This window comes from Balearica regulorum, chromosome 21, assembly GCF_011004875.1.
Source record: "Balearica regulorum gibbericeps isolate bBalReg1 chromosome 21, bBalReg1.pri, whole genome shotgun sequence".
Lineage (NCBI taxonomy): Eukaryota > Metazoa > Chordata > Aves > Gruiformes > Gruidae > Balearica > Balearica regulorum.
In genome coordinates, this window is record NC_046204.1 from 9147475 (window position 1) to 9170149 (window position 22675).

Genomic DNA, 22675 nt, shown 5'->3' on the forward strand with positions numbered 1-22675 from the left:
CCTGCGTGAGATTCCTACAGCCTGTGTGTGCTTCCTACAACCTGTGTGTGCTTCCTACAGCCTGCGTCTGCTCCCTGCAGCCGGTGTGTGTGTGCCGTATAACCCTGTGTGTGCTTCATACGGTCGCTGTTTGGGCTCCCGTGTATGAGCTTCCTACAGACGTTGTGTGCTCCCTGCAACTCTTGTGTGTGCTCCCTACAACCTTTGTTTGTGCTCCACATAGCTCCACATGTGCTCCGTACAACCCTGTGTCTGCTTCCACCACCCACGTTTTCCTCCCTGCAGCCCTCGTGCGCTCTGTACAGCCTGTGTGTCCTCACAACAGCCACTGTGCCTGTTCCCTGCAGCCCGTCCGTGCTCCCAGAGCACCATGTGTGATGCCTACAGCCCCATGTGTGGTCCATACAGCTGGTGCCTGCTCCCTACAGCCCGTGTGCAGACCCTTCAGCTTGTGTGTGCTGCCTGCAGCCCCTTGTGTGCTGCCTACAGCCGGTGTACCCTCCTTACAGCCCCGTGTGCTTCCTACGGTCGCTGTGCGCTCCCTGCACACCTGTGTGTGCTCTTGGCCTCCTGAGGTACAGCTGTTTGGTTTTTCTTTTTTGTTTTTGCCTTTCCCAGACTGGCCAGGACAGAGGTTTTGTGGTGATGGAAAGTCACACCAAGGTGCCTGGTGGAATTCCTTTCTTTTGGTTTTGTGTCTCCAGAGTCCTCCAGCGTTCTTTTTTGTGTCCCAACTATGGGCACGATGGTGGGATCGGAGCATGTCCAAAGACAAGCAATGAAGTGGTGAAGGGTCTGGAGCACAAGTCCTGTGAGGAGCAGCCAAGGGAACTGCGGTTGTTTAGCCTGGAGAAAAGGAGGCTGAGGGGAGACCTGATTGCTCTCTACAACTACCTGAAAGGAGGTCGTAGCCAGATGGGGGTCGGTCTCTTCTCCCCAGTAACAAGTGACAGGACAAGAGGAAATGCCCTCAGGTTGCACCAGGGGAGGTTTAGATTGGATATTAGGAAATATTTCTTCACTGAAAGGGTTGTCAAGCACTGGAACAGGCTGCCCAGAGAAGTGGTTGAGTCACCATCCCTGGAGAGGACATGTAGATGTGGTGCTTAAGGACATGGTTTAGTGGTGGACTTGGCAGTGCTAGGTTAATGGTTGGACTTGATGATCTTAAAGGTCTTTTCCAATCTAAATGATTCTGTGATTCTAGAGTTCTATCTCCTAGTACCTTTTCAAGACTGAGGAAGAGGGGAAATGAGGACAGTCCATCTTGTGGAAGTCTGTGGGTGCCAGTTTTAGGGTGGGTGCTGGGCACCAATCAACTCCCTGACAGTGGCATGGGGCATGGTGTCCAGTAATGAGGGACATAGCAGATGCTCACAGGTGGTGCTGGTGTGTCATGCTGTTCATGATGGCATGGTCTTGCTGCTGGGTGGGGATGGGGACCTCCTGGCTGTTGGCAGCTGTAGTGGTTCAGGGTGGTGACAGCATATTGCTGTCAGTGGTGGCCATGTCTCTGTGCTGGGTGATGGTGAGGATCTCGCTGTTGGTGGTGACGGTGTCTCTGCTGGGAGGTGATGGGAGACTGGGTGTGCCCTCGGAGGAGATGACCGAGTGGTGCTGTGCGCTCTGCTGTGGATGAAGCCCAGGAGATAGGCAGTTCATATTTCTGTACTGAACAGGGAGCTGACATTAATGAACAGCTAATTAACATCGCAGGGCTTGATGGTTGCAGTGTCAGCGTCCCTAATTAGTCTCGCACTAATCTGCTTTAATTAACTGTCCCTGTCGCGGTTTTAATTTAATTTTCAGCTCTAGACCAGAGAGAGCAGTCCTGTGAGCATCTGGGTTCCAGTACCACGACACTGTCTGTACTAGGATGGACTGGCAGGGCAGTGGTGGCCAGCACTGGGGAGCAGCAAGGTGATGCGCGCCATCAGCCTGTGCTTTGCAGGGATGAGTAACCAGCCCTGCACGACCCCAGCCCTATGGGTCCAAAGGCATGTTCTGCCTCCAAGACAGGCTGTGTGGGCTGGGCAGGGGACCACAGACGAGCTGAGGGTCATGCCACTAGCTGCCCTCGTGCTCTTTCATACTGCTGCTTTGCCACCATCAACCGTGTTTTGTGGTGTACTGAGCTGCCATCCCATCCCTGTTTTGGTGCAGGGGGAGAGCGCAGGGTTGTCCGTGATGTCTGTGCCTGCTCAGGTTTACCCTTCATTGCATGGAGGAGTCCATAACGAGGGATGTACTGCGTTGTGCGAGATCTCCTTGAGACAGGGGCACAAGAAACTGGTCACAGCTCCTCGCCTGGCCAACAGGTTTGGAGGGTCCGTGGCCTTCATGCTTCTGGGTACCTCTTCATTTGGCTTCAGGCATTTCCATACCAGGAGCTCTGGGTGCAGAGCAACCACTGAGCACTTCCCTCCTCATCACTCTTTTGGTACCTCCTTCCCACAGGAGATATCTCCTGCGTCTTGCGTTAGACCAGGCAGAGACCCGAGAGCTGGGCAGCAGCGCCAGCAGCAGAGTGCTGGGGACCAGCACAGGAGGAGAGCAGGCTCCATGTCCTGCTGTGATGAGTGTGAGGGTTGCTGAGGTCCTTGTGTGGGAGGATGGGCAGAGAACCAGCTGGGGAGACACTTAATGGTGGTTTCCCATGGGAGCAGATGAAATCACAGGAACAAAAGCAGTGGGGAGAGGTACTCCAGAGAGAGCGGAGGAGGAGAAGTCACCAGGCAGGAAAAGCTTTAGCATCCTAGAGGTGCTGTGAGCGGCTTGTATTTAGTCCCATCAGAGCTGCTGTTTGCACAAGAGGGTCTATTGCTCCTTGTCCTGCCAAGCAGAGCTTTGCCTTGCCAGCCAACTACCTGCCCTTGCCCTCAGTGTTGCCTTTCCGTGGAAAACCAGGGTCTGTGTTGCGGATGGAGCCAAAAGGAGCAAGAGAGGAGAAGACAAAGACTTCACCTCGAGGAGCATGGCAGCTCAAATTTTGCTCATGCAGCCCTAATAATAAGGCAATTCCTTGTTAGCATCCCAACACTGCAGCATGTGCCCTGCCAGGATGAGGGATGCAGACGTGTCGGGATGGGAAGTTTGGGGTTTTGCACTCCATTAGTGAGGACTGCAGCAGGAGCATGCTGGGACATGCACCCCGTGCTCCTGCCCGGCTCTGCTTTCCCCTCTCTGCTCCGGTACGGCATCCTTCCTCAGGCAGGGCACAAACCTTCTCAAACACAAGCATCTCCCCGCGGGACCTTCCCGGGGGGCCATGTTAATCTGTAAGAGCAAGCGGGGCCTTTAAAGTGGGAGCTCACGCTTGGCAGCGTCCCAGGGAGCGGCACAGTCCTGGGCCTGGCTTGCCCGTCTGGATGAGCGGGGCTCTGCTGTCTGTCCTGCTCCCAGCCCTGCCTGGAACTGCTCCAGGTGCCTCGTGCTTTGAAGAAAACCCTTCTCCGACCACGGCCCTGGCTCTGAATAACCCAGCTGCTTCCCACCTAGGCAAGCGTGGTTGCTTTCCCCGTCTCCTCTGCAGGTGGAGGAGATCCTTGTGTCAGCCGCAGCCATGCTGTGGGCCTCAGGAATGGCTAATGTTGGGGAAAATGCAGTGGAAGTCCCTGGAGAAGGACCTTTGGGACCCTTTGCAGCCAAATGACCTTGATGCTTGGGCAGTCTGTGGATTAAGAAGCCCGAATCTATCTATATTTTTACATGGCTGCTGAGGGACCGGGAAATCGGTGGTTGTACCCATGAACAATTCTCATGTCACCTCCAAGTCCAACCCAACGTGTTGGGTACTTTCCGCTCCTTCACCTGAGGATCCCGCTGATTCGTTGCTGCAGCTTCGTGCCGGGCTGTCGCGCTCAGCCCACTCTCTGCAGGAACCTCTCTGCTGAGGACCACTTTGTGCAGAATGGGGCTGGGAGGATGGTCAACCTCACCAGCGCACCGAGTGTCTCTGATCCCACTGCAAAGTGACCAGTAAACCAAGCCTCCCCCAGATGAAACCCCACAACACAAAATCTGTCAGAGGACCTTTTATGATGTCACTTGTTCCACTGTTTGCCCCTTGCTGTGGTGCCATCATCTTGGCCGAGAGAGCTAAGCTTCTCTTACGCTTGAAAATCATGCGCTGCGGTGTTATCAGTGTGTCTGGTCCCCTGAAACAGTCTCACTACAGCTGATTTCATGAACACCAGCATTCGCATCACAGTTTTCTTTGGCTGACGCTTAAAGCTCTTGCGAACGAGTTATCTAATCCTGCCTGGCGCTGGGAGCTGACCGCTGATATTCTTCCTGCTTTCAGGGGGAATGGAAAATTTTAGGGAAGTGTAGGTTATGAAACAATCCTTCTCTATGCATACGCTATATTGTTATATATCCCTCTCCATGTCACGATGGACATGGAGTTTTGCCATATTTTGGGGGCAGGCACATATCTTTACTATGGCTTCATTTTTCTTGTGTTCTTGATTTCCATCCTGTTGCTGTTAATCTTACGGGCCCTGTTTTTTCCACTGCCCAGTTTAGCTGCTCTTATCAACCACTTGTATTTTGTATTACTAATTTAAAGCCTCTGCTGACAGTTCATGACTTTTTAAGATGCGTTTTTACTCCTTCACTGTAATTTCTTGGCCAGAATTAATTTTTACTGCAAAATAGGAATTGCATTTTCCTGGGGGGCAACACCAACTTTCTTTGAGGCAATTTTGTTTGTTATTTACGGTGTTTTATTTGTACTTTCTGCCCTTGGTGGCTTTGCTGGCATCTCTGGGAACCTGCTCAGTGCTCATGCCCCATGCCTGGTGCTGGCAGCAAGCCCTTGAGCATGGTGGGAGAGCCCCAGCAATCTGGGAAGCTGGGGAAGACCCCTGATTTATTGACAGTTACTTTTAAATGCACAGAGGCAGGAACTCAGTTCAACTTTCATGCAGCTGAAACCAGCCATCATACTCCCAACCTCGTGTTTGAGCAACCTCACATTTTTTCTGTCTGAAGTTGCTTGCGACACCTTTCCATGGCCTCGCTACTTTCCAGCTGGAGTATGAAAATCTGGGAGTATGGAAGCATGAAATCTGGTGGAAGAAAGCTTTCAGGTGTGGAAGGTGTATTTTGATGGATGCAGGCAAAACCTGCATAATAATAAAATAAGGGGAATTACAAGCTGTTGGAAATTGCCTCTTCCCATCTGTGTTTTCTGACAGTGCATGTTGGCTCTCGGGTCCTGCCATACAGCACTGCTCCTGATGGATATAGACAGATAATTATTGCTGCTGCTTTTCCCTCAGCGGAGCATCCTTTCAGAGAAAGTTATCAGTGAAATGAGAAACAGAGGACCTAGGGTTCAACCTTCTCCTTCTGATGTTGATCCCTTGCAACCCTCGATACCGCACAAACATCACTGCCGAATTGATGCATTGAGCGTAGAGGGAATGGCGATGGTGGAAATTGCTCCTGGGTATTTATTCAGCCACAAATTGCAAAAGTCATTACAGTTGTGCAAAATAGGGATGCTTTATAAGAGATTTCCTATAAAATAATATATAAAATCCCTACTTTAACTCTCCTTACATGCACGTCCCTGGCACATGGTGATCTTGGCATGGCCACACTGCTGTTTCTCAGCGTGCAGGATGGTCGGACCTGCTGTTTGGAAAGAGCTGGGGGTTTTGGTAGCTTTCTGTACTGATACTTCATCGTACAGCCCCGCATCATATTCCCTGCTCGCTGTCAAAAATACATGTGTTGATTACAGAGCTGTGACTTCCTTCCTTGGACTTCTGTGCTCTCTGCCCAGCCTCCAAGTGCCTGGCTCGTGTCAGTAGAAAGGTTGAACGTGTCTGGGGTGAAGCTGTAGCAGACTCAGGTTAAGATCTAGCTGTCCCCTGGACTGGTGATGCCATGGGACAGGTTGACCTCAGATGGGACTGTGAACATGCAGCAGTCTGGATGTCCAGATCAGATCCTGGGCATCCAGGGATGCTGAATGCGGGGGCAATGCCAGAAAGGGATGACAGTACCACGCAGCCACCCACGTTTTCCAAAAAAGTCTGTCGAATATGGGAAAGATGAGCTCTTCTAGAGAGGTTTCATTTGCCTTTTATCTTTCTTCCTGCTTCCCTCTCTCCTGCTGTTCGCTCAGTGATAGCCCGTGTGTGCACAGTGACCTGTTACTGCAGAAGCCAGCGTGCTCCCAGGTCCTGTCTGTCCCTGGGGGGGGGCAATGGCACATGGTTGTGTACTGCAAACGCCAAGAACACACAAACACACACACGAGAGCTTGGGGGCTGGGGAGGGTGAGGAGAGGGCCGCTCAAATGCTTTATTGCTGTCATTTCCAAATTTTCTAGCACTCAGGTCAGCATGCTTAAAAAAAAACCTCTCCCCATTGCGAATCCTTCCAATTGCAATACTTTGTGCGTTTCCTGTCATCAGCAGTGCTTAGTTAGCAAGCTGAGCGCTCCTGAATAACGCTGCAGACAGACAGACCACATAAATGAGGATGGGTGCAGCGACAGACACTGGTGCTCTAGCTGTGCCCTCTCTAGTGTGGGAGATGTGGCTCACAGTCAGCTTTGCTGTCCCAACACTCCTTCTCCAACCCTGGCTTAAACCTGATGTTGCCCCTGCAGGGATGGACTTCTCAGAGGTACATCCTCCTCTGGAGCAGGGGGTTTCAAAGGAGCCCCAGCTTTTTGGCAGATCACCTGGCTGCAGGCACAGTGATTTTGGTTTCTTCTTGAGTTCCCTTTGCAAGCTCAAAAGCCAGCAGTTTGAAGTCCATCACGGTGGCTTGTTGCCACATGAAGCTGCTTCAGCTCAGGGTGTTGGGGAAGCCTCGAAGACATTTGCCTGTCCAGACGTGAGTGAATCAGAGGTGGCAGGGACAGATGGACTTCTGAAACGGAGCTGGAGTCACAGGCTGGCACCATGGTGACGGCACCAAGGGACTCTGCTTTGGGGAAGGGAACTGTCGCTTTCATGTGTGATTGATTTAGCAAAGTCCACGAATTTAAGCAAAGTAAAAAAGTGAGGTTTTTTTTCCCCAGGCTGCTCCTACAAACAACTACTTGACCTTGGCGCTCCTGGTGTAAGTGGCTTTTTTTTGCCTTCAGGCCAACATCGTGTCTGTGTAACCGTGTTCACTGTGCTTGTACCCCCGCAGCTGGGAAGTGATGGTTCATTGCGCAGGGAGCAGGCTGGGCATCCAGAAGCTTGAGAAGTAGAAGGTCTGTTGGTGACAGGCATCCAGAGCGACCAGAATGTGTGTCAGTCCGTTGGGAAAGGTTTTGACTGTCTCCTTCCAATACTTGACCTCCCTCGTGGTGAAAAACATTCTCCTTGTGTCATGCTGGACTTTCGCCTGTGCCACCTTGAGCCTGTCCTACCTCTCAGGGCCTGGCTCCATCTTCCTTACATCCTCTCATGGGTCGCTGAGGGCAGCAGTAAGGTTTCTTCTTTGCCTTCTCTTCTCTAGGCTAACATCTGACCCTCAGCCTCTCCTTGCCCACCATGAGCTCCAGCCCCCAGCCATCCCGGTGGCTTCCCCTGGAGTCGCCCCAGTATCTTCCTTGCACTGGGGAACCCCAAACTGGAACAGTGCTCCACGCAGATCTCACAAGTGCCAGAGCACTTGGGAGCTTGTTTTGGAGGAAGGCTGGTTCTCCTTGGGTTTTGCTGTTCCTAAGTACGTAAGCAGACTTCAGGGCATTTTGGAAAGTGGAGGTGGGCAGTGTGCACCCACCCTGGGCGGTGTGAGACCTCCCTTCCCATGCGGTGCTGCCTGCCTACAGCTTCTCTGCTCACTGCAGGCTGGGAAGGAAAGTTACTGTGCAACTACACCCCCGGTGATTTAAACCACCATAACTAACCATTTTTAATCAGCCTTTATGCCAGCTCCACTCAGCACCTAGTGCTGACAAAGAACAATGTTGTCATCTGGAAAGCGGCTGCTGGCACTTAACCAGCTGGCGTGTTTTAAACTTGTCTAAACTGGGTGCTAAGCAGCGTTAAAATGTAATGATTAAACATGCCCACTCCAAGTTTTCCTGGCCATCCCCACCTCCACCTGGAAAAGCTGCTTGTGCCCTGGAAAGGCTCCCTGGGACCTGCACCTAGAGGGGGTCTGCAAGGTGCCTGCTGGAGATGGGGAGGAGAGCACAGGTGGGAGGGCACTGGGATCCTCACGCTATGGGAAGTCGTGGCAGGGCAATTTGGGAATAGTGCCCGTCAAGACTTCTGCATGCTGGCTGTAGGGCTTTGGGCTCCTGGGTCAGGTAGGGATGTCCCTCAGAGACCCCATCTCAGACTCTACGCCCCTGACCCTGAAACCTGCTCCTCCAACATCTGGGATAAGGGAGCTGGGTAGAGACAGGCGATTCGCAGATGAAAACATGGAGCAGCCACAGACGCAGTCGGAGTCCCTGGAGGTGGAGGCACGAGTCCACTTGGGGGCCTGATCCTGGCTCTGCTCGCTCCTGGAGACATGCAGATGTTGGATGGTCCCTGGCTGCTCTGGTCCCCTGACTCTGGTCTCCATGGACGTGCACGGATGTCCCCAGCAGCCCTGCGGTGCTGGAGGAGTGACTCCAGATTTGCACCGGGACCAAGAGAGCTGGGGAGGCCACTTGAAGGCTCTTGTCCAGGGAAAGCTCCCTTTTTACTTTCATGTTTCCTTTAGGATTAAAGCCATTCTCCTCTGCTCAAAACATGGAATGTTTGTCAAGTTTATGAGGGCTTTTAGAGAGGCTTTTAGAGAGTACATCCTATCCCTTCTTTTATAGGGCTGAGATAAGATTATCTTTGTTTTAACACCAATTAAAGCAGGAAGGGTTTATAGGATTAGGGGTTTTCCATGAGTGCAACTTTGATGTCACCACTTGCTTGCTTGGTTTGCTTCTTTCCCTGCGTTTAAAGGTTGGGAACCATTCCCGTAATGGTTAACATACCACCCTCCGGAGGCAGAGCTCTCCCAGGCAGAAGCTTTGGGAAACATTTAAACAAGACCAAACAAAGTAACAAAATGTGAAAGTCCTAAATTCTTCTGGAGACCACTTGGAGAAAGCTGGCTCACCGTTTAAACAACCGCTCTTGTGGTATGAAGTGCTGCAGTGTTTACATCTATTGAAAAAGGACATGCTGCTTGCCCGAAAAGCATTTTTTAGAATATCAAAATAAAATAAATTACTATAATGTAAGGAATCTAAAGCAGAAACAGCAAAACCCTACAGCGTTACCGTCAGAGGCTGGAAAACACATCAGTCCATCCTCTGCACCAGATGAGATGCTGAATAAGGAGAGTGTGACATTTGGTGCATCTGCCTGCACATCGCTCCACAGAAATAACCTCGTGGCTCGGCACCTCGGCTGGTGCAGCTGGCATCGCTCCGTGCCAGTCGCCCCAGGGCTGCTGGGGCAATGCCGTTTTCCAGCACCTGAAACTCTAGGTCCTTACATGTGTGCCAAGCCGCCGTGACAAGGTTTTGGGGTTGAAACTGCGCAGGTGCTGGCAGCGTCCTGGTCACCCCGTGTGCTGGGACTGGGGTTGCTCCGGGACTGGCAGCGCCGACGTCCCCGGGGTGGTGGATGTCACGCTCCAGGAGAGCACCACTGGCTGCTGAGCTTGGTCTTGGAGCTGCATCCTAGAGTGCCCTTTGGGTGTCTGCAGGAGCGAGGAGGTCCAAAGCATTGCTGCCACCAGAGCTGTGCTCCTCACCGGTAAACTCGCCGTCTGGTTTTGGGACCCAGGGACTCTGGGAGTGAGCTCTGAACCTTTGGGGCTGCAGTCACTTGTGGACTACAGGAGCGTGATGAACATACAGCTCTGTGTCTGCTTTGGACAGGGAAGTCCTCTCCCCTTGGGTGTTGCTGAACGGCTCTGCCAGGAGAAATGCTGGATTATGGTCCTCTCTGACCGTGCTCTGAGGATGCTGGCAGCCCCCCATGCTCAGGCAGGGACAGAAGTCTTTCCATTTCTCTTTAAGAGCCCCCGTGACGGCTCCGGGAGGCTGAACCAGGCTGACTGGGCGGGTTAGACATTCCAGGCGTTTCTCCCTGACAGCCCAATCCAGTCACGGCTGATGGATGTGCCGCCCAGAGCAGGTCGGTGGGGGGGGGGGGGCTCGCAGGTGTGCGTGCCCACAGGTGCGGCGGTCTCACCAGATGCTTGAGCTTCTGAGGGGTGCTAGCAGGGAGATGACCTCGTGAACCCCGTGGAAGCCGCAGGAGGGATTTGCTGGCCAGCCCCCCGGCACAGAGCCTCTCCCAGGCTTGGGCTCAGCACCGCTGCCGGTGTGTGGGCACCGGGAGAGAGCTGCGAGGGTTTGGGTGAGGGTGCTTGCTGCCTAAGGTAGTCCTGGCCAGCAGGCTGGGGATGCTCCTGCAGGAGAGCAGGGGACCGTAACTGCCGGGCTTTGGCCCAGGCTGTGCCGCAGAGTTGGTGTGTGATGGCTGCTGTTGGTTTGTCCCATGGTGGAACCCCTGGCCCATGAAGTTTTCCTGGTCTTTGGAGCTTGTTTGGGCTGGGCTGAGGGACAGCCTGGCTAGATGGCCAGGGACTATTTGTCCATTGCAGGACAAATTGGGGAGCTCCCACAACAGGGCATCGCTCTGCCCTGGCCCGTCCTCTGCAAACCTCGGCCCCACGCTGACCCAGTGCTGCCCCTCTGCGCCTGCCCATGGACCAAGTGCAAGGGTGGATGATGGTAAGAGCAGGTCGTAACCTCTGTAAGCAGCCAGTGGTGAGATGCAGACAGGCAGGGTGCAGCGTGGAAATCCTTGCCAGGGGTTTTGATGAAGGAGCCCTGGGCTGAAGCTAGGAGGCAGATGAGGTGGCTTGAGGGACACCTCTGGGGAGCACTATTGTAGGGGATGTGGGTTTTGGAGTCCTGGCACCTCCAGCTGTGAGGCTGGAGCAGGGGTGCCTGTGTGCTGGGGGAGATGATGTGACCCAGTTGATCTCCTGAAGTTGCTGGTGATGTGCAGGATGCTGGTCCAGTCAATGGCGTGGGGACCTGTCTACAAGCCGCTAGCAACGGGAAGATGCTTTTGCAGGTCTGTGCCGTCTGCTTCTGTTTCTGTCCTGTGGTGAATGACGGGGTGAAACAGGAACATTTGCATTGTGACTTCTTCCTTTATTGACAATTCTTTAATCCACATCACAGAAGTCGGCTGAGCACCCCATTCCCCTTCAGTTAATCTCATTTAACCCTGTTTTCCCTTCTGTATTTCTATCCTCTGCTCTCCAAATGCTGTCAGAGTTGTTGGCAGTGACAGCACCTGGCAATGGGATTAATTGCTTATCTCAAGTATGAGGTAACAGTGTAGGCTGCTAATTAAATTTATCAGGAGGGAAACTGGATGACCTGTGTGGCCCCAGGAAGGATGAGTGCAGAGAGCTGGCACCTAGAGGTCCAAGATCTTCTCTCTTTCAGAGCTAGCAGACAACTCCAATGCCAAGTCCAAGGGGCTTGGGTGTTACCCTGCACCGCAGCCCTGCAAGGCAGGATTGGGTCCTCTTCCCTCCAGCACTAGAATGTCCAGGCTGGAGAGGCCGTGGCAGAAGGGTAGGCAGATCCATAGGCAATAGGCAGCATTTCTCCTTTGTGTTGTCTGGAGGCCAGCCTTTTGCTAAGGTGACAAACACCATCATGTGAGGGTCTGGGAACAGGAACAGGCAGAGAATGGGCAACTTTTGCAGGTGGAACAAAGTGAGACCCATTTGTGTGCAGAACTAAAAGCAAGGGTTAAGGCAGAATGGGGAAGAATATGGGAAAAGTGGCAATGTCATTACAACACCCACCTCATCTTGCAAGAAGAAGGGCACGGTTGATGAAAAGAAAAAGGGCTAAATCTGGAGCTGGTTGTACATAATAGTCTTCTGCACAGGGCAACATTGTACATACCCCCACATGCCCCGTGAACAGCAGAGACCTAGGAGTGCTGGTGGAGGAGGTGCTGGGGTCTGGGGTCCAGCCTCGCACTTGCAGTGGGAGTGCCACCAGTGTTATCTCAAGGCAGCCACAGCATTTAGCTGAATCTCACCCAAGGAAGGAGATCTACCGCCTCTCTGTGACCTGTCCCAGGGCTGTACCATCCTTTGGAGAAGGAGCTTTTCCTAATGTCCAGTCTCAACTTGTGGTCCTTGTCTCTGGTTACAGAGTCTGCCGCCCTGAGAAGTGTTGGGTCTGTCTTTTTTGCATCTGCCCCCAAATAGTTGCAGCTGCAGTTTGATCCCCCTCCTTACTCTACTTAACCCATCCCATCTCTTTCCACCTCTCCTTGTATGCCCTGTGTCCCAGGGCTGGCCATCTTGGTGACCCTCCACTGGACCTCCCATATTGTCCTTGAACTTGGCAACCCCAAACTAGCTGTGGCAGCATCCCACATGCTTGGCAGGGGAAAACACCTCCTTCGATGTGCTGGCCACGGTCCTCCTGGCATGACCCAGGACATCGTTTTTCATTATTCTCCATAAGAGCAAATCACTGACACCCGCTTGGTGGGGGTACAGTCCCGTTGCATGTGGCCAAGGGAGCCAGAGGCTTGCGTTGGGTTTGTGGGGTGATTAGGATGCCAGTGGGAGTGGGGAGGGCCGTGGGAGAGGGCTCCCAGAAGCATGGGGGAGGGCGAGAGGCAGGATGCAGCCGAGGTGCCCAGCTCCAGCGTCCCGCAGCACCCACGCAGATGCTGATAGCGTGGGGCTGCAGAGCCCGCCTGCCCGCCCCTTGCCTCCGGCCCCGGCGGGAAGAGAGAGGCAGCTGGGAGATAAGGCTGGGGATTTCAGACTCTTGGCGGATCCTCGCTGACAGAGCCAGGGCTGCCTGTGTTCTGTCAGCCGTTAAAAATGCCTCGCTCGAGTGGAAGGAGCCTTGCTGCCAGGAGAAACAAAGGCAGGCGAAGGGAGCCGAGGAGGACCCGTCCTCAGAGCCGTTAGCACAGATTGAAGGTGCTATTTTGGAAACTTCTATTGCAAGAGAGAGCTGTTTGCTCTGAGCTGTTTGCAGAAGTGGTCTGGGGTGGGCTCGGAAGGCCGGGGCAGTTTTTGATACAGAGGAGCCTGTTTGGAGCCTGCTCAGCCCACACTGGATTAATTAAAAAGTTGGTTAGAGAGAGGCAGTGGGACACGGGGCCAGCAAACAGGGAACCGCTCTGCGGCCCCTCGTGCACATTTGGCCAGAGGCTTTTCCTTCGGGCTGAGCCACAGGATGCCTTTCTCCGCCGAGCTGCCCTGGGGATGGAGGGCTGGAAGCACAAATGGCCTCTTCTCCCAGATCCCTGGCGTGGTCCTCCTGCAGGGGAGGGCAGGACCTCTCATGGGTCCTTCTCCATGCTGTTCCCTTCCCAAAACATGTGCCTTCCTGGGCACCACCACCTTTCTGTGCCCTGGGAATGGGTGGATGGGAGACGAGGATGCTCAGTGCTGCTCAGGCATTCCCAGCCTTGTTTGAGAGAGCTGCAGCCAGTACTCTTAGCAAACCCGCTGCTGTCTCGGAGCCATACCCCAGCGAGGCAGCCATCCATGCCTACGTGCAGCAGCGAGGCAATTAAAGGCCCATATGTTTCATGTGAACCCTTATTAGCATCCTCCGATTGGTGCTGGAGATGAGGAAACCCACCATGTGGGAAGCTGCAAACCGCCCCCGCTTCAGTGATGGGGCCAGAGCCACCGTCACGGTAATCGCCCTCCTGGGATGAAGGATGCTTTGATAAAGTAGAAATTTCTGTGCTCTCACTGTTTCGATTCCCTCTTTCCAAGCGCGAGTTTCTAGGGATGCTCTGCCCCTGCCCTCGGTACAAGCCGGAGAGGAAGCAGCGTGTCCCAAAGCTGCTGTCACCACCCAGGGCAGAAAACTGGGGCGTCCTCATGTCTTCCAGCAAGTGGTGAGAACGTCCACGCTGTTCGAACAGGAGGGGGTTTAAACCCCATGTGAAGATTTTGGTTTTGATTTGCTGTTTACCCTGGAAACAAGATATTGGGTGGATTCCAAATTAAAAGCTGTTTTCTCACCCAGAGGAGGACCTGGAGGGAACAAAATGGTTTTGAACACAATGTTCGTTTATTTTACTTCTGGAGGTTGTCATTACTTGAGGAAAAAAATAAGAAAGGGCTTTGCATCAAATTTCAGTGATTTTCCTGTCTTTCAGCATGATTTCAGAACATTTATCTTCAGAGAAGTACTGAATTTCCAGGATTATTTTATCCCGTGTCGGTGTGTGTGACCTCCTGGGGAGGAAGAAAGTTGCCAAAACTTCTGGCAGTGTGCATCCCAGCTTGGTATTTTTGGTGAACAGTCATTCAGTCCCAATTTTTGCCCCGTTCTAAGAGCAGCACATGCAGAAGTATTAACTGCAGCTGTTGGCCTGTGCCAGGCCAAACTTGGGGAATGTTTTTTGTCTCTCGGGGCTGGTAAACCTCAGCAGCATTGGCATTTTTCTGAGGTATCTCTATTTTGATGCAGAAGAAGCCTTATAGGAAAGTTGTTATTTTTGAAATAAGCCTCGGGAAGATGAGAGAGGCCCATGTCTTAAAACATCTTTGATCAAATGACCCCATATCTCACCCTGGATGTCAGACTAGAGCAATTCTGTGTGTGGGTCTTACCATGTTTCAAAAATTGGTATTAGTCTGGGGACCCTGTTACCATTTCAGCTACAGAGCCACCATCACTTCTCTGCAATGGAGAACAATGCAGCCATCACCTCTCCCCACAGCTTAACACCCTCTGAGATGGGTTTGTGCCGAGGGACATGACGGGAATAGGGTCAGAAATGGAGTCAAATGTGTCGGGGGCAGGGGCAGCGAGGGTGGAAAGATCCAGGAACATGAGGAGAAGCCAGTTTTTGAACAGGTCTTTTGACTGTAGGAGGCAGGGGGGACTTTGCAAGCAGGAAGGCTGGTGGTATTTTTCTGTAGAGCTTTTCTCATTGGAAACTCAAGATAGCTTTGAAGGAAGGGAGATGAAAACTGAAACCCCCCCCCCTTTTTTTTAAAAAGAAAAAAGTAGACACATCTCAGTAATAGCTCTTGCTTACAGCAACCTCAAGCGTATGTTTTTCCCAGGCTGCTTTTCTGATCTGCCTCATTCCTGAAAGCCTTGGCAGTGAACTGAAGTAGAAGTTTGTTTAACTCGTTCCAGTGCAGAAACCACCTGCCACCCCCCAGGCTCTTTGTGCTGCACAAGGAATTAACAGCGGCGGAAAGTCGCAACCAAGAGTAATCACTGAAAGCCATGCCCATAAATGCTTATAGCCCAGCTTTTGCTTTGGCATTGGTGATCCCTGACTTGGAAAGGACTTTCTGGTGTTTAAAGCTTTCCAGTGATATTTTTAGCCACCAGTGCCGTATCTATTAATACTGTATTTCACACTGGGCCTTCACCACCCATCTGCTGTAGGACCATGCAACCCCCGTGCTACCCTCGCCCACCCTGCCTGGCTGAACACGCATTTTTTTCAGCAACTGTTGCTAATGGAGCATCTTCTTCATCCGTGAGTGGGTTAGAGATCTGAGGCCCAGCGGAGGTAGACCCCAGGACACGCTGCTGCCAGTTGTGGCAGAAGTGGCAATTTGCTTATGATACTGAGTAGTGAAGGCAAGGACTGGCTGTGGAGGGTTGCAAAAGGACTGTATGAGATGGCGTGACTGGGAAATGAGAAGGCAATTGGAATTCAATAGGCTTGAGGTGATGCAAATGGAAGAAAACAACCCCAGCTTCACGTACAGATGCACAGAGATAAGCTGTGAGTTGGCCTGATGTCTCTCAGGAATGAGACCCTGGGGCTGTAAAAGGTAGTCCAGTTGGTACGTTGGTGGTTAAAAAAATAATGTGGACATTGCTAATCCTGGGAAAAGAGTAAAGAGTAAAATAGTGAATGTTGTTATGCAACTTGCTTGGGGTATGACAGAGGTTTGTGCAACCCTAGGGGTCTGGGAGAAGGTGGACGGCGACGGAGTGTTCATTGCCAAGGCAAGTGTGAGATTGCATCGAATTTAATGGCAGCTGGCAGCTTCAAAGCAGAGGGCGGCAGTTTCTTCATGCAGCATGCAATTACACCGTGGACCTCTGTGCTGCATGATACAATGGGTGCAAAACATTCGCATGCAATAAAAAAAATGACTGGTAACTTAGTGGAAGGAACATCCCACAAGGGATGTTAAACGCAGAGAGCCTGCCTCTTAGAAAGTCCCTGAGCTATGACTTGTTGGAGGGTGGGAAGGTGCTGTGGGCAATGCGTGTGCCTGGCTCGTGCCCTGCTCCTTGGGTGGCCCCTGTTGAGGGGAGGATTCTGGTGACCGTGGTCTGACCTGGTACAGCCATTCGCATCTTCTTCATGACCGTGGCTAAAATCCCCTTTGCATTCGTAAGATTCCCTGAGTGTTCTGGGAAATGGGGGGGAGAGATGTCTGCATGGGGACCCCATCTCTACAGGCGGCGCGAGCAGCAGTGCCTGTCCCCTCAGAGCCTTCAAACCAGCTGCTCCTTCTCCACTTTGTTTACTTAAAATTGTCAGGTTTTGGCTTCGGACTCTGCAAAGCCAAGAAGGGTGTTTTCTGGCAGTGCTGCCAGGCCCTGGGCATCCCCACCAGCCCCCGTCCTCACCACTTACCGCTGCTCTTGGTTCTCTTCCAGGCTGCCCGTCGGGGACGTTCAAGGCCAGCCAAGGGGATGAAGGATGCATCCACTGCCCAATTAACAGCCGGACGACTTCGGAAGGGGCCACTAACTGCGTTTGCCGAAACGGATATTACCGGGCAGATGCCGATCCTGTCGACATGCCGTGCACCAGTACGTGGGCTCTGGGCAACGGGGGAGGGACTGCGTGCATCTGGGAAAGGAGACACGCATCGATCAAAGCACTGAGGGATGGTTAACAAAGGCATCTGTCTCAGTGGGATTTTGGAGGAAGCCAGGGGCTCAGAGCACCTCATCCTTGCAGGCGTGGGTCTGTCTTACCCTGGGCCAGTCTGCGCCTGCAAGCATTGCACAGGCAAAGAGGACAGAAATTTGGGTTGCTCTGTGCTGCTCGAGGCAGTGGGATGACTTCACTCTGGGGCTGTACCCGGACGAGAAGACCTGCGTGTTTGGCACGCAGGAGATTAGTGCAAAGGCCAGGAATCAGAAACACTACAAAAAATAACTGGTGAATTTTGCCAGGGATGCCACGTAATCAAGTGAGCCTGGGTTAAGAGGACAGGTTTTGTTCCCGCTCCTGCCTTTGGCTGTCCAGCTTGCCCCACACATCCCTGACACCAAAGGAAGCACCGGCTCAGTTGTCCTGGCTGCAGAGTCCTGTCTGGGCATGGGGAAAACGATGGTGTGCAGCTGGTCCTTGCAGAGATGGAAGGACTTCATTTGGGGTCTCCAGCTCTGTGCTGGTCTGGGGTTTGCTCCGCTGCACCTGGCTCTTACACGTCTCTATCTGTTCCCTTTACAGCCATCCCGTCTGCCCCCCAGGCCGTCATCTCCAGCGTAAACGAGACCTCTCTGATGCTGGAGTGGACCCCGCCGCGGGACTCGGGTGGCCGGGAGGACCTGGTGTACAACATCATCTGCAAGAGCTGCGGTTCAGGCCGCGGGGCATGCACGCGCTGCGGGGACAACGTGCAGTTCGCCCCCCGCCAGCTGGGCCTGACGGAGCCCCGCATCTACATCAGCGACCTGCTGGCCCACACGCAGTACACCTTCGAGATCCAGGCGGTGAACGGTGTCACCGACCAAAGCCCCTTCTCCCCGCAGTTTGCTTCGGTGAACATCACCACCAACCAGGCTGGTAAGATGCAGAGCCGTGTCTCCCAGCAGACCTCTCCAGGAGGGGGAGGGGGTGGGCAGAGGTCTCCTGGTCAAGAGGTGCTGGGTGAAACCGTGTGGGGTGAGCAGGGCTTGAAGGGGAGAGGAGGTGGGGTGAGATGTGGCATGGCGTCGCTGGCTGCATAACGCTGGTGATAACCGAAGTGCATGGGCCTGGCAATGCCTGGATGAATCCCAGGCCTCAGGTGTGAAAAATATCCCTTATTTCAGTGGAAAGCTGGAGTGTGCCTCGAGGCAGAGCTGCCCTCCCCATCACCGCAGCAGAACACTCATGTCACAGTCACCTGGTGTCTCAGCATCCCTCTCTGGCACTGGGTGCGTGACTGTTTCTGAGGTTGTTGCCTTGGAGCATCAGTTGCACCCACCATCGGTGTGTTGCAGACACAGCAGCAGTGCTCACTGCTGCTGGCAGCCTTGCTGCAGCCCTGCTACTGCTCCTGGTTCCTGAGGAGGGAAGGTAAGATTAGCTCCAGCATTTTGACACAAGCTGCGATCTCTGCCCTGACTGCAGAGGAAGCCAGGACAGGCCGTGAAAGCGAAGGAAAGCTGCACAGAAGAGGGGCTAGGAGATGGATATATGGGATGACCACCTGGAAATCTGCTCCAGGTCCTGTGCCACTGCAGAGTCACCTTGGTGAAGAAGACCAAGCAGCAGAGCTGGAAGGACTTCCTTTGGGGTCTCCAGCTCTGTGCTGGTCTGGGGTTTGCTCCACTCCCCCTGTGCAGGGTGGTTTTGCTGGGGGAAGGGATGTCGGGGTTCCTGGTAGTGCTGCTCCTGGGAAATTCACCAGCAGCCCCCAGGCAGCAGCTGTGCTGGTGGCAGGATGCCTCGCAGAGCTGCTGGTCTGGGGCTGCTCTCCCCAGCCCACCTGGAAGCCATCTGGAGCTGGAGCACAGGCTGTGGCTGGGGTTTTGCTTAATCTGATTGCACGGTGGAAGCATGCCAGTAAGGTACAAGCACATGTGGGAGCAAGCGAGTTTCTGTGGTCCCTCTGAGCACTGCAGCAAATGCGTGGGGTTGTGTGAACATGTCCTGGGCTGCCCTGGACGCTACGTGACCTTCAAGACTGTATTTGGCAGCGGTGGATGATTGCATTTCCACTGAATTGCCTGGAGACCATGATGTGTGCTGGCTGCAGGGGACAGGAGGTGTTTGGTCTAGGGTGGAGTAGCGGTGGTGCAGATGGGCGTCACTTGGTTGTGCACGTGGAGCGCCAAGACAGAGTTAACCTGCAGAAATGTCTTGGTCAGACATGAACCAGCAGACTGACCTCTGATCTTAAGTTAGCTCAGGAGCCATGGGGTCACAGTGTTTTCAATACTGTCTCAGCAGCCCTGAAGGCAGATTTAGCGTAGCGTTGAACCATGTTTGACTGCAAGCAGGAACATGTCTGCACATGATGAGGAGAGAGGAGCTGGCTTGGGACGGTGACCTGTTGCAGCTTCCTTTACAGAGACGGCTGATGGAGTCAGGGTGGGTGTGAAGCTACCTGGGGCTACGAAGGGGCTCTGCACACCCCCAGCATTGTCCTGTGCTATAGATGAGTTATTTAATGCTCGGATTTTGCACTTTGCCGTTATATGGTGTGCTGGTTACCTTCATGTACTGCCTGTGGCTACTTCCACCTTAGCAAAACCAGAAAGCTGAGTTGCAGGCGAATCCTTTCCAGTCCCCTGGATCCTCCTCCTTGTATTTTCCTTGTTTGACACTCCTTTATTATCAGGGCTCACACTTCTCAGCCTGTGTGATGTCTCTCTTAATGTATCTATTCATTAGCACTAAACAGTAACTGTCTGCTTGCTAATTCCTCTGTAATTAGAGGCTCTGAATTCTTCTGCTTACACTCCGCACCGCCTGGCAGCCTTGATGTAGATCATTAGCAGTTGGTAACAGAAGCTGCAGACACAAAGGCAGAGCTGGGACAGCAGAATGGAGGGTGTCCTAGGGAGAGGAGAGCGTGCAGAGGGAGGCGAGGGATGAGGCAGGGAACTGGCGATTGCAGCCCCCCTCTGCCAGCTGGGGCTCCATCTTAGGCAGAGCAGAGGACCGAGTACATGACGGGGTTGTGCCCCTGCCGCAGCTGGGTGATGGCTTCCCTGCAAAGCGCCCGCTGCGCTGGCCTTGGGGACCTCCCAGCCCTGAAGAATCAAGGCAGAATCGCCCTGGTTCACCCAGGGATAAGCGGACCACTGCTGGGGGACAGGCACACCACCTGTGCTTGGTGCTTTCGGGACTGAGGAGAGATGCCACATCACCCCCAGCACCTTTGACCTTCAGGTGTCCTAAATTCTTCAGCATTCCAAGAAAAAGCTGCTGTGAGAGAGTAAGAAAACGATCCCCACAGAGCAGCCAGAGAGCAGGTACTGAGTGTGGCCGGAGGAGTGGCACTGGGGGGGGTGAGGGTATGGTGACCGTCATCGCAAAAGGGAAACTGGAGATCAAATAACTTGGCACCGCATTCACCTTCTTGTTCTCCCAGTGGAAGATGGCTGGGGTCCTCTGCTGTACCCCTTTCCAATGAGGTCTGGATTTCACCAACATTGGCCTTTACATCAACATAACTGATTTTGCTGTTGTCTTGTGGTAGTAGGACATTTCTCCTCGTGTAGACACAGGCGGTGGGTTGGGCTTCTCTCAAAGAAAAGTAAGAGGTAGCAAGACCAAGCGGAATCACACTTTCTTGCTATGAGGTGGCTTTCCAGAATGTGGATCTTCCCATAGCTCTTTGTGGACACTTCTATATTCTTCATCATAATTTTTTGAACTAGATACTGTACCCAGTAGCAGATAAACTACTTTCCCTGCTAGTCTTGCTGTTCCCTTTGCACATCCAAGTGTAAATTGCTACCTCAGTCATCTGTGCAGGCAGCTCTTACCTCCGTGGTGGCTTCTGTCTTGGTCCCTTCAGATGCTGCTTCCCGGGATGCAGTCTCCAAGCAAGACCTGCATTTTAGTTTCCAGACCCAAGCACAACCTTATAATCGCTTTCATGGGCTCAGCCATCAAGTCATGATCATTGCTCTGTAGAGAAGCTGTCATTCCCAATACTGCCATTTTGGACACTTAATGAATGGTTTGCCAGCAATATTTTTATATCATCTCCCAGATTTCTAAAAATTTTAAGGAGAGGTGCTGCCTCCACTGTGCTGGACACAGTGTGAGTCCCTATTGAGTGCTAGTCCTGTTTAAAACTAATTTCACATGTTGCAGATGATGCTGATGCTAAGCCCAGTGTCTCACACACTTTAAGTCTGTGCACTCTGCTGAACTCCTGAGTTCAGGAAAAAAATCAAGACAGTTCGACAGGAGCTACTTCCACAAAGTCGTGCTGCCGTGCCTGATTTGGGCTGTAGGATCTCATCAGGCTTTGTGGAAGGGACATCGGTGGTCTCTGATTTACCCTCCCGTTTGCAGCAGGACTATGACCAAGAGTGGATCTGCTGTGGCTTTTTCTAGCTGAGTCTTGGAAAACTCCACCTCTCTGCTGACTTGTCCCAAGACAGCATCACCCTCCTGGGAAAGATAATTTCCAGCCTGATTTGTGGCTTGTGCCCCTTGTTGCATCACCTACCCCAGCTGGGAAGAGTGAGTCTCCACCCTCTTTTAAAGGAGCTCCAAGCAGTTGTAGCTGCAGTTAAAGTCACCCTTAATAAGCCCTGTGCCCCAGGCTGCCTTGGTCACCCTGGCAGTCCCGGATCCTCTGCAGTTCCTCGTGGACCCACGGCCATTGATGTTGACTGTTCTGCAATGATGTTGGCCTTAGACTACCCAGGTTGACGCTGACCTTAGACTACCCAGATTCACCCTTTGCATTTCACTGTAACATTGTCATCTTTTCAGTCCCACCAACAAAGGCATCAGCAATCCAGACACCACGGTGTAGAGAGGAGCCCCGAGGGACAGGCCACCTCTCTTCTTAGGAGAAGGTTTGTTGAAAGAGAGCATGTGAGAAAGCCAGCGCCAGCCCATGCTCCGAGGTGGTTTCCTGGATCTTCCTCTTGCAGTGAGTGTCCGTAAAAGCTCAAATGTGTTTAACCTCCAGAAAGGCAGGTTTTGCTAGAACAGGAGGTATGATGATTCCCTTTTCAAAATATAGAAAATTAGAAAGAACCAGGACCAGCAGAATAGGAATAAAAAGAACTTGGAATAAACATTCCCTTCCCATGACCTTCTTGCTCCCTGGTCGGTCTTCAGCCAACTCGAACGTACTCCTTCCAGCAAACTCTGCATGACCCCCACTGCCTTCCTAGGAAATACCTTCTGTCACCTCTGAGGCCAGGTTGTGTTTTCCCTCTGCTCTTCTCAGCAGGCTTCTTCTTGATTCCAGCTCCATGCTGTGCTTCTCCCAACAGCCGCTCACGCTCCACTTGCCTGCCTATCGCACCCTGCAGCTGAGTGGCACCTCTCCCCAAAGCTCAGCAGCTCTCCAAGGAGGGAGATCCAGGACTTACCATCTGACACAGCCAGTCCTGTCTGAAAGGACCGTGATGTGGCCAGAGAAAACAAGCCCATCATACAGATAACGGGTACCACCAAAAGCCTTTTCTCAGCCATACCAGAACACAAGATGTGCGCCAAGAGGGTGGTTGAGAGCCATGCCAGCATCCCAAGAGGGAGGGCACGGGAGGGAAGCCAGGGGTCAAGGAGCTGAGCGTGGCCCAGCGCTTAGATAATGACACTTGACTAATTGAGAGCCATGCCAGGCATCAACCCTCTTGCTGGTGACAACATGCTGCCCCTGCGTGCTAATTTGTGGCCATTCTTTGGGGAGGATTGGGGAGGGTGGGAGTCCTGTGCTGCGAGGATTTGCAGGCTCCATCCGTGCGGCGGGCAGGCTGAGTGCCCTGGGGAAGTCGCCGAGGGAAAGG

At 53.0% G+C, this 22675-nt stretch overlaps 1 protein-coding gene across 5 annotated transcripts in view; it reads left to right on the forward strand.

Annotated features, from left to right (window-relative positions):
• Window positions 1-22675, forward strand: part of EPHB2 (EPH receptor B2) — a 130596-nt gene that overhangs the window by 64119 nt on the left and 43802 nt on the right. For all 5 annotated transcript variants that reach the window (XM_075773062.1, XM_075773059.1, XM_075773060.1 and 2 more), the window contains exons 4-5: window positions 16628-16783; window positions 17433-17768. In XM_075773062.1, the coding sequence (XP_075629177.1) occupies window positions 16628-16783; window positions 17433-17768 (492 nt within the window). The remainder of the gene's footprint in view (window positions 1-16627; window positions 16784-17432; window positions 17769-22675) is intronic.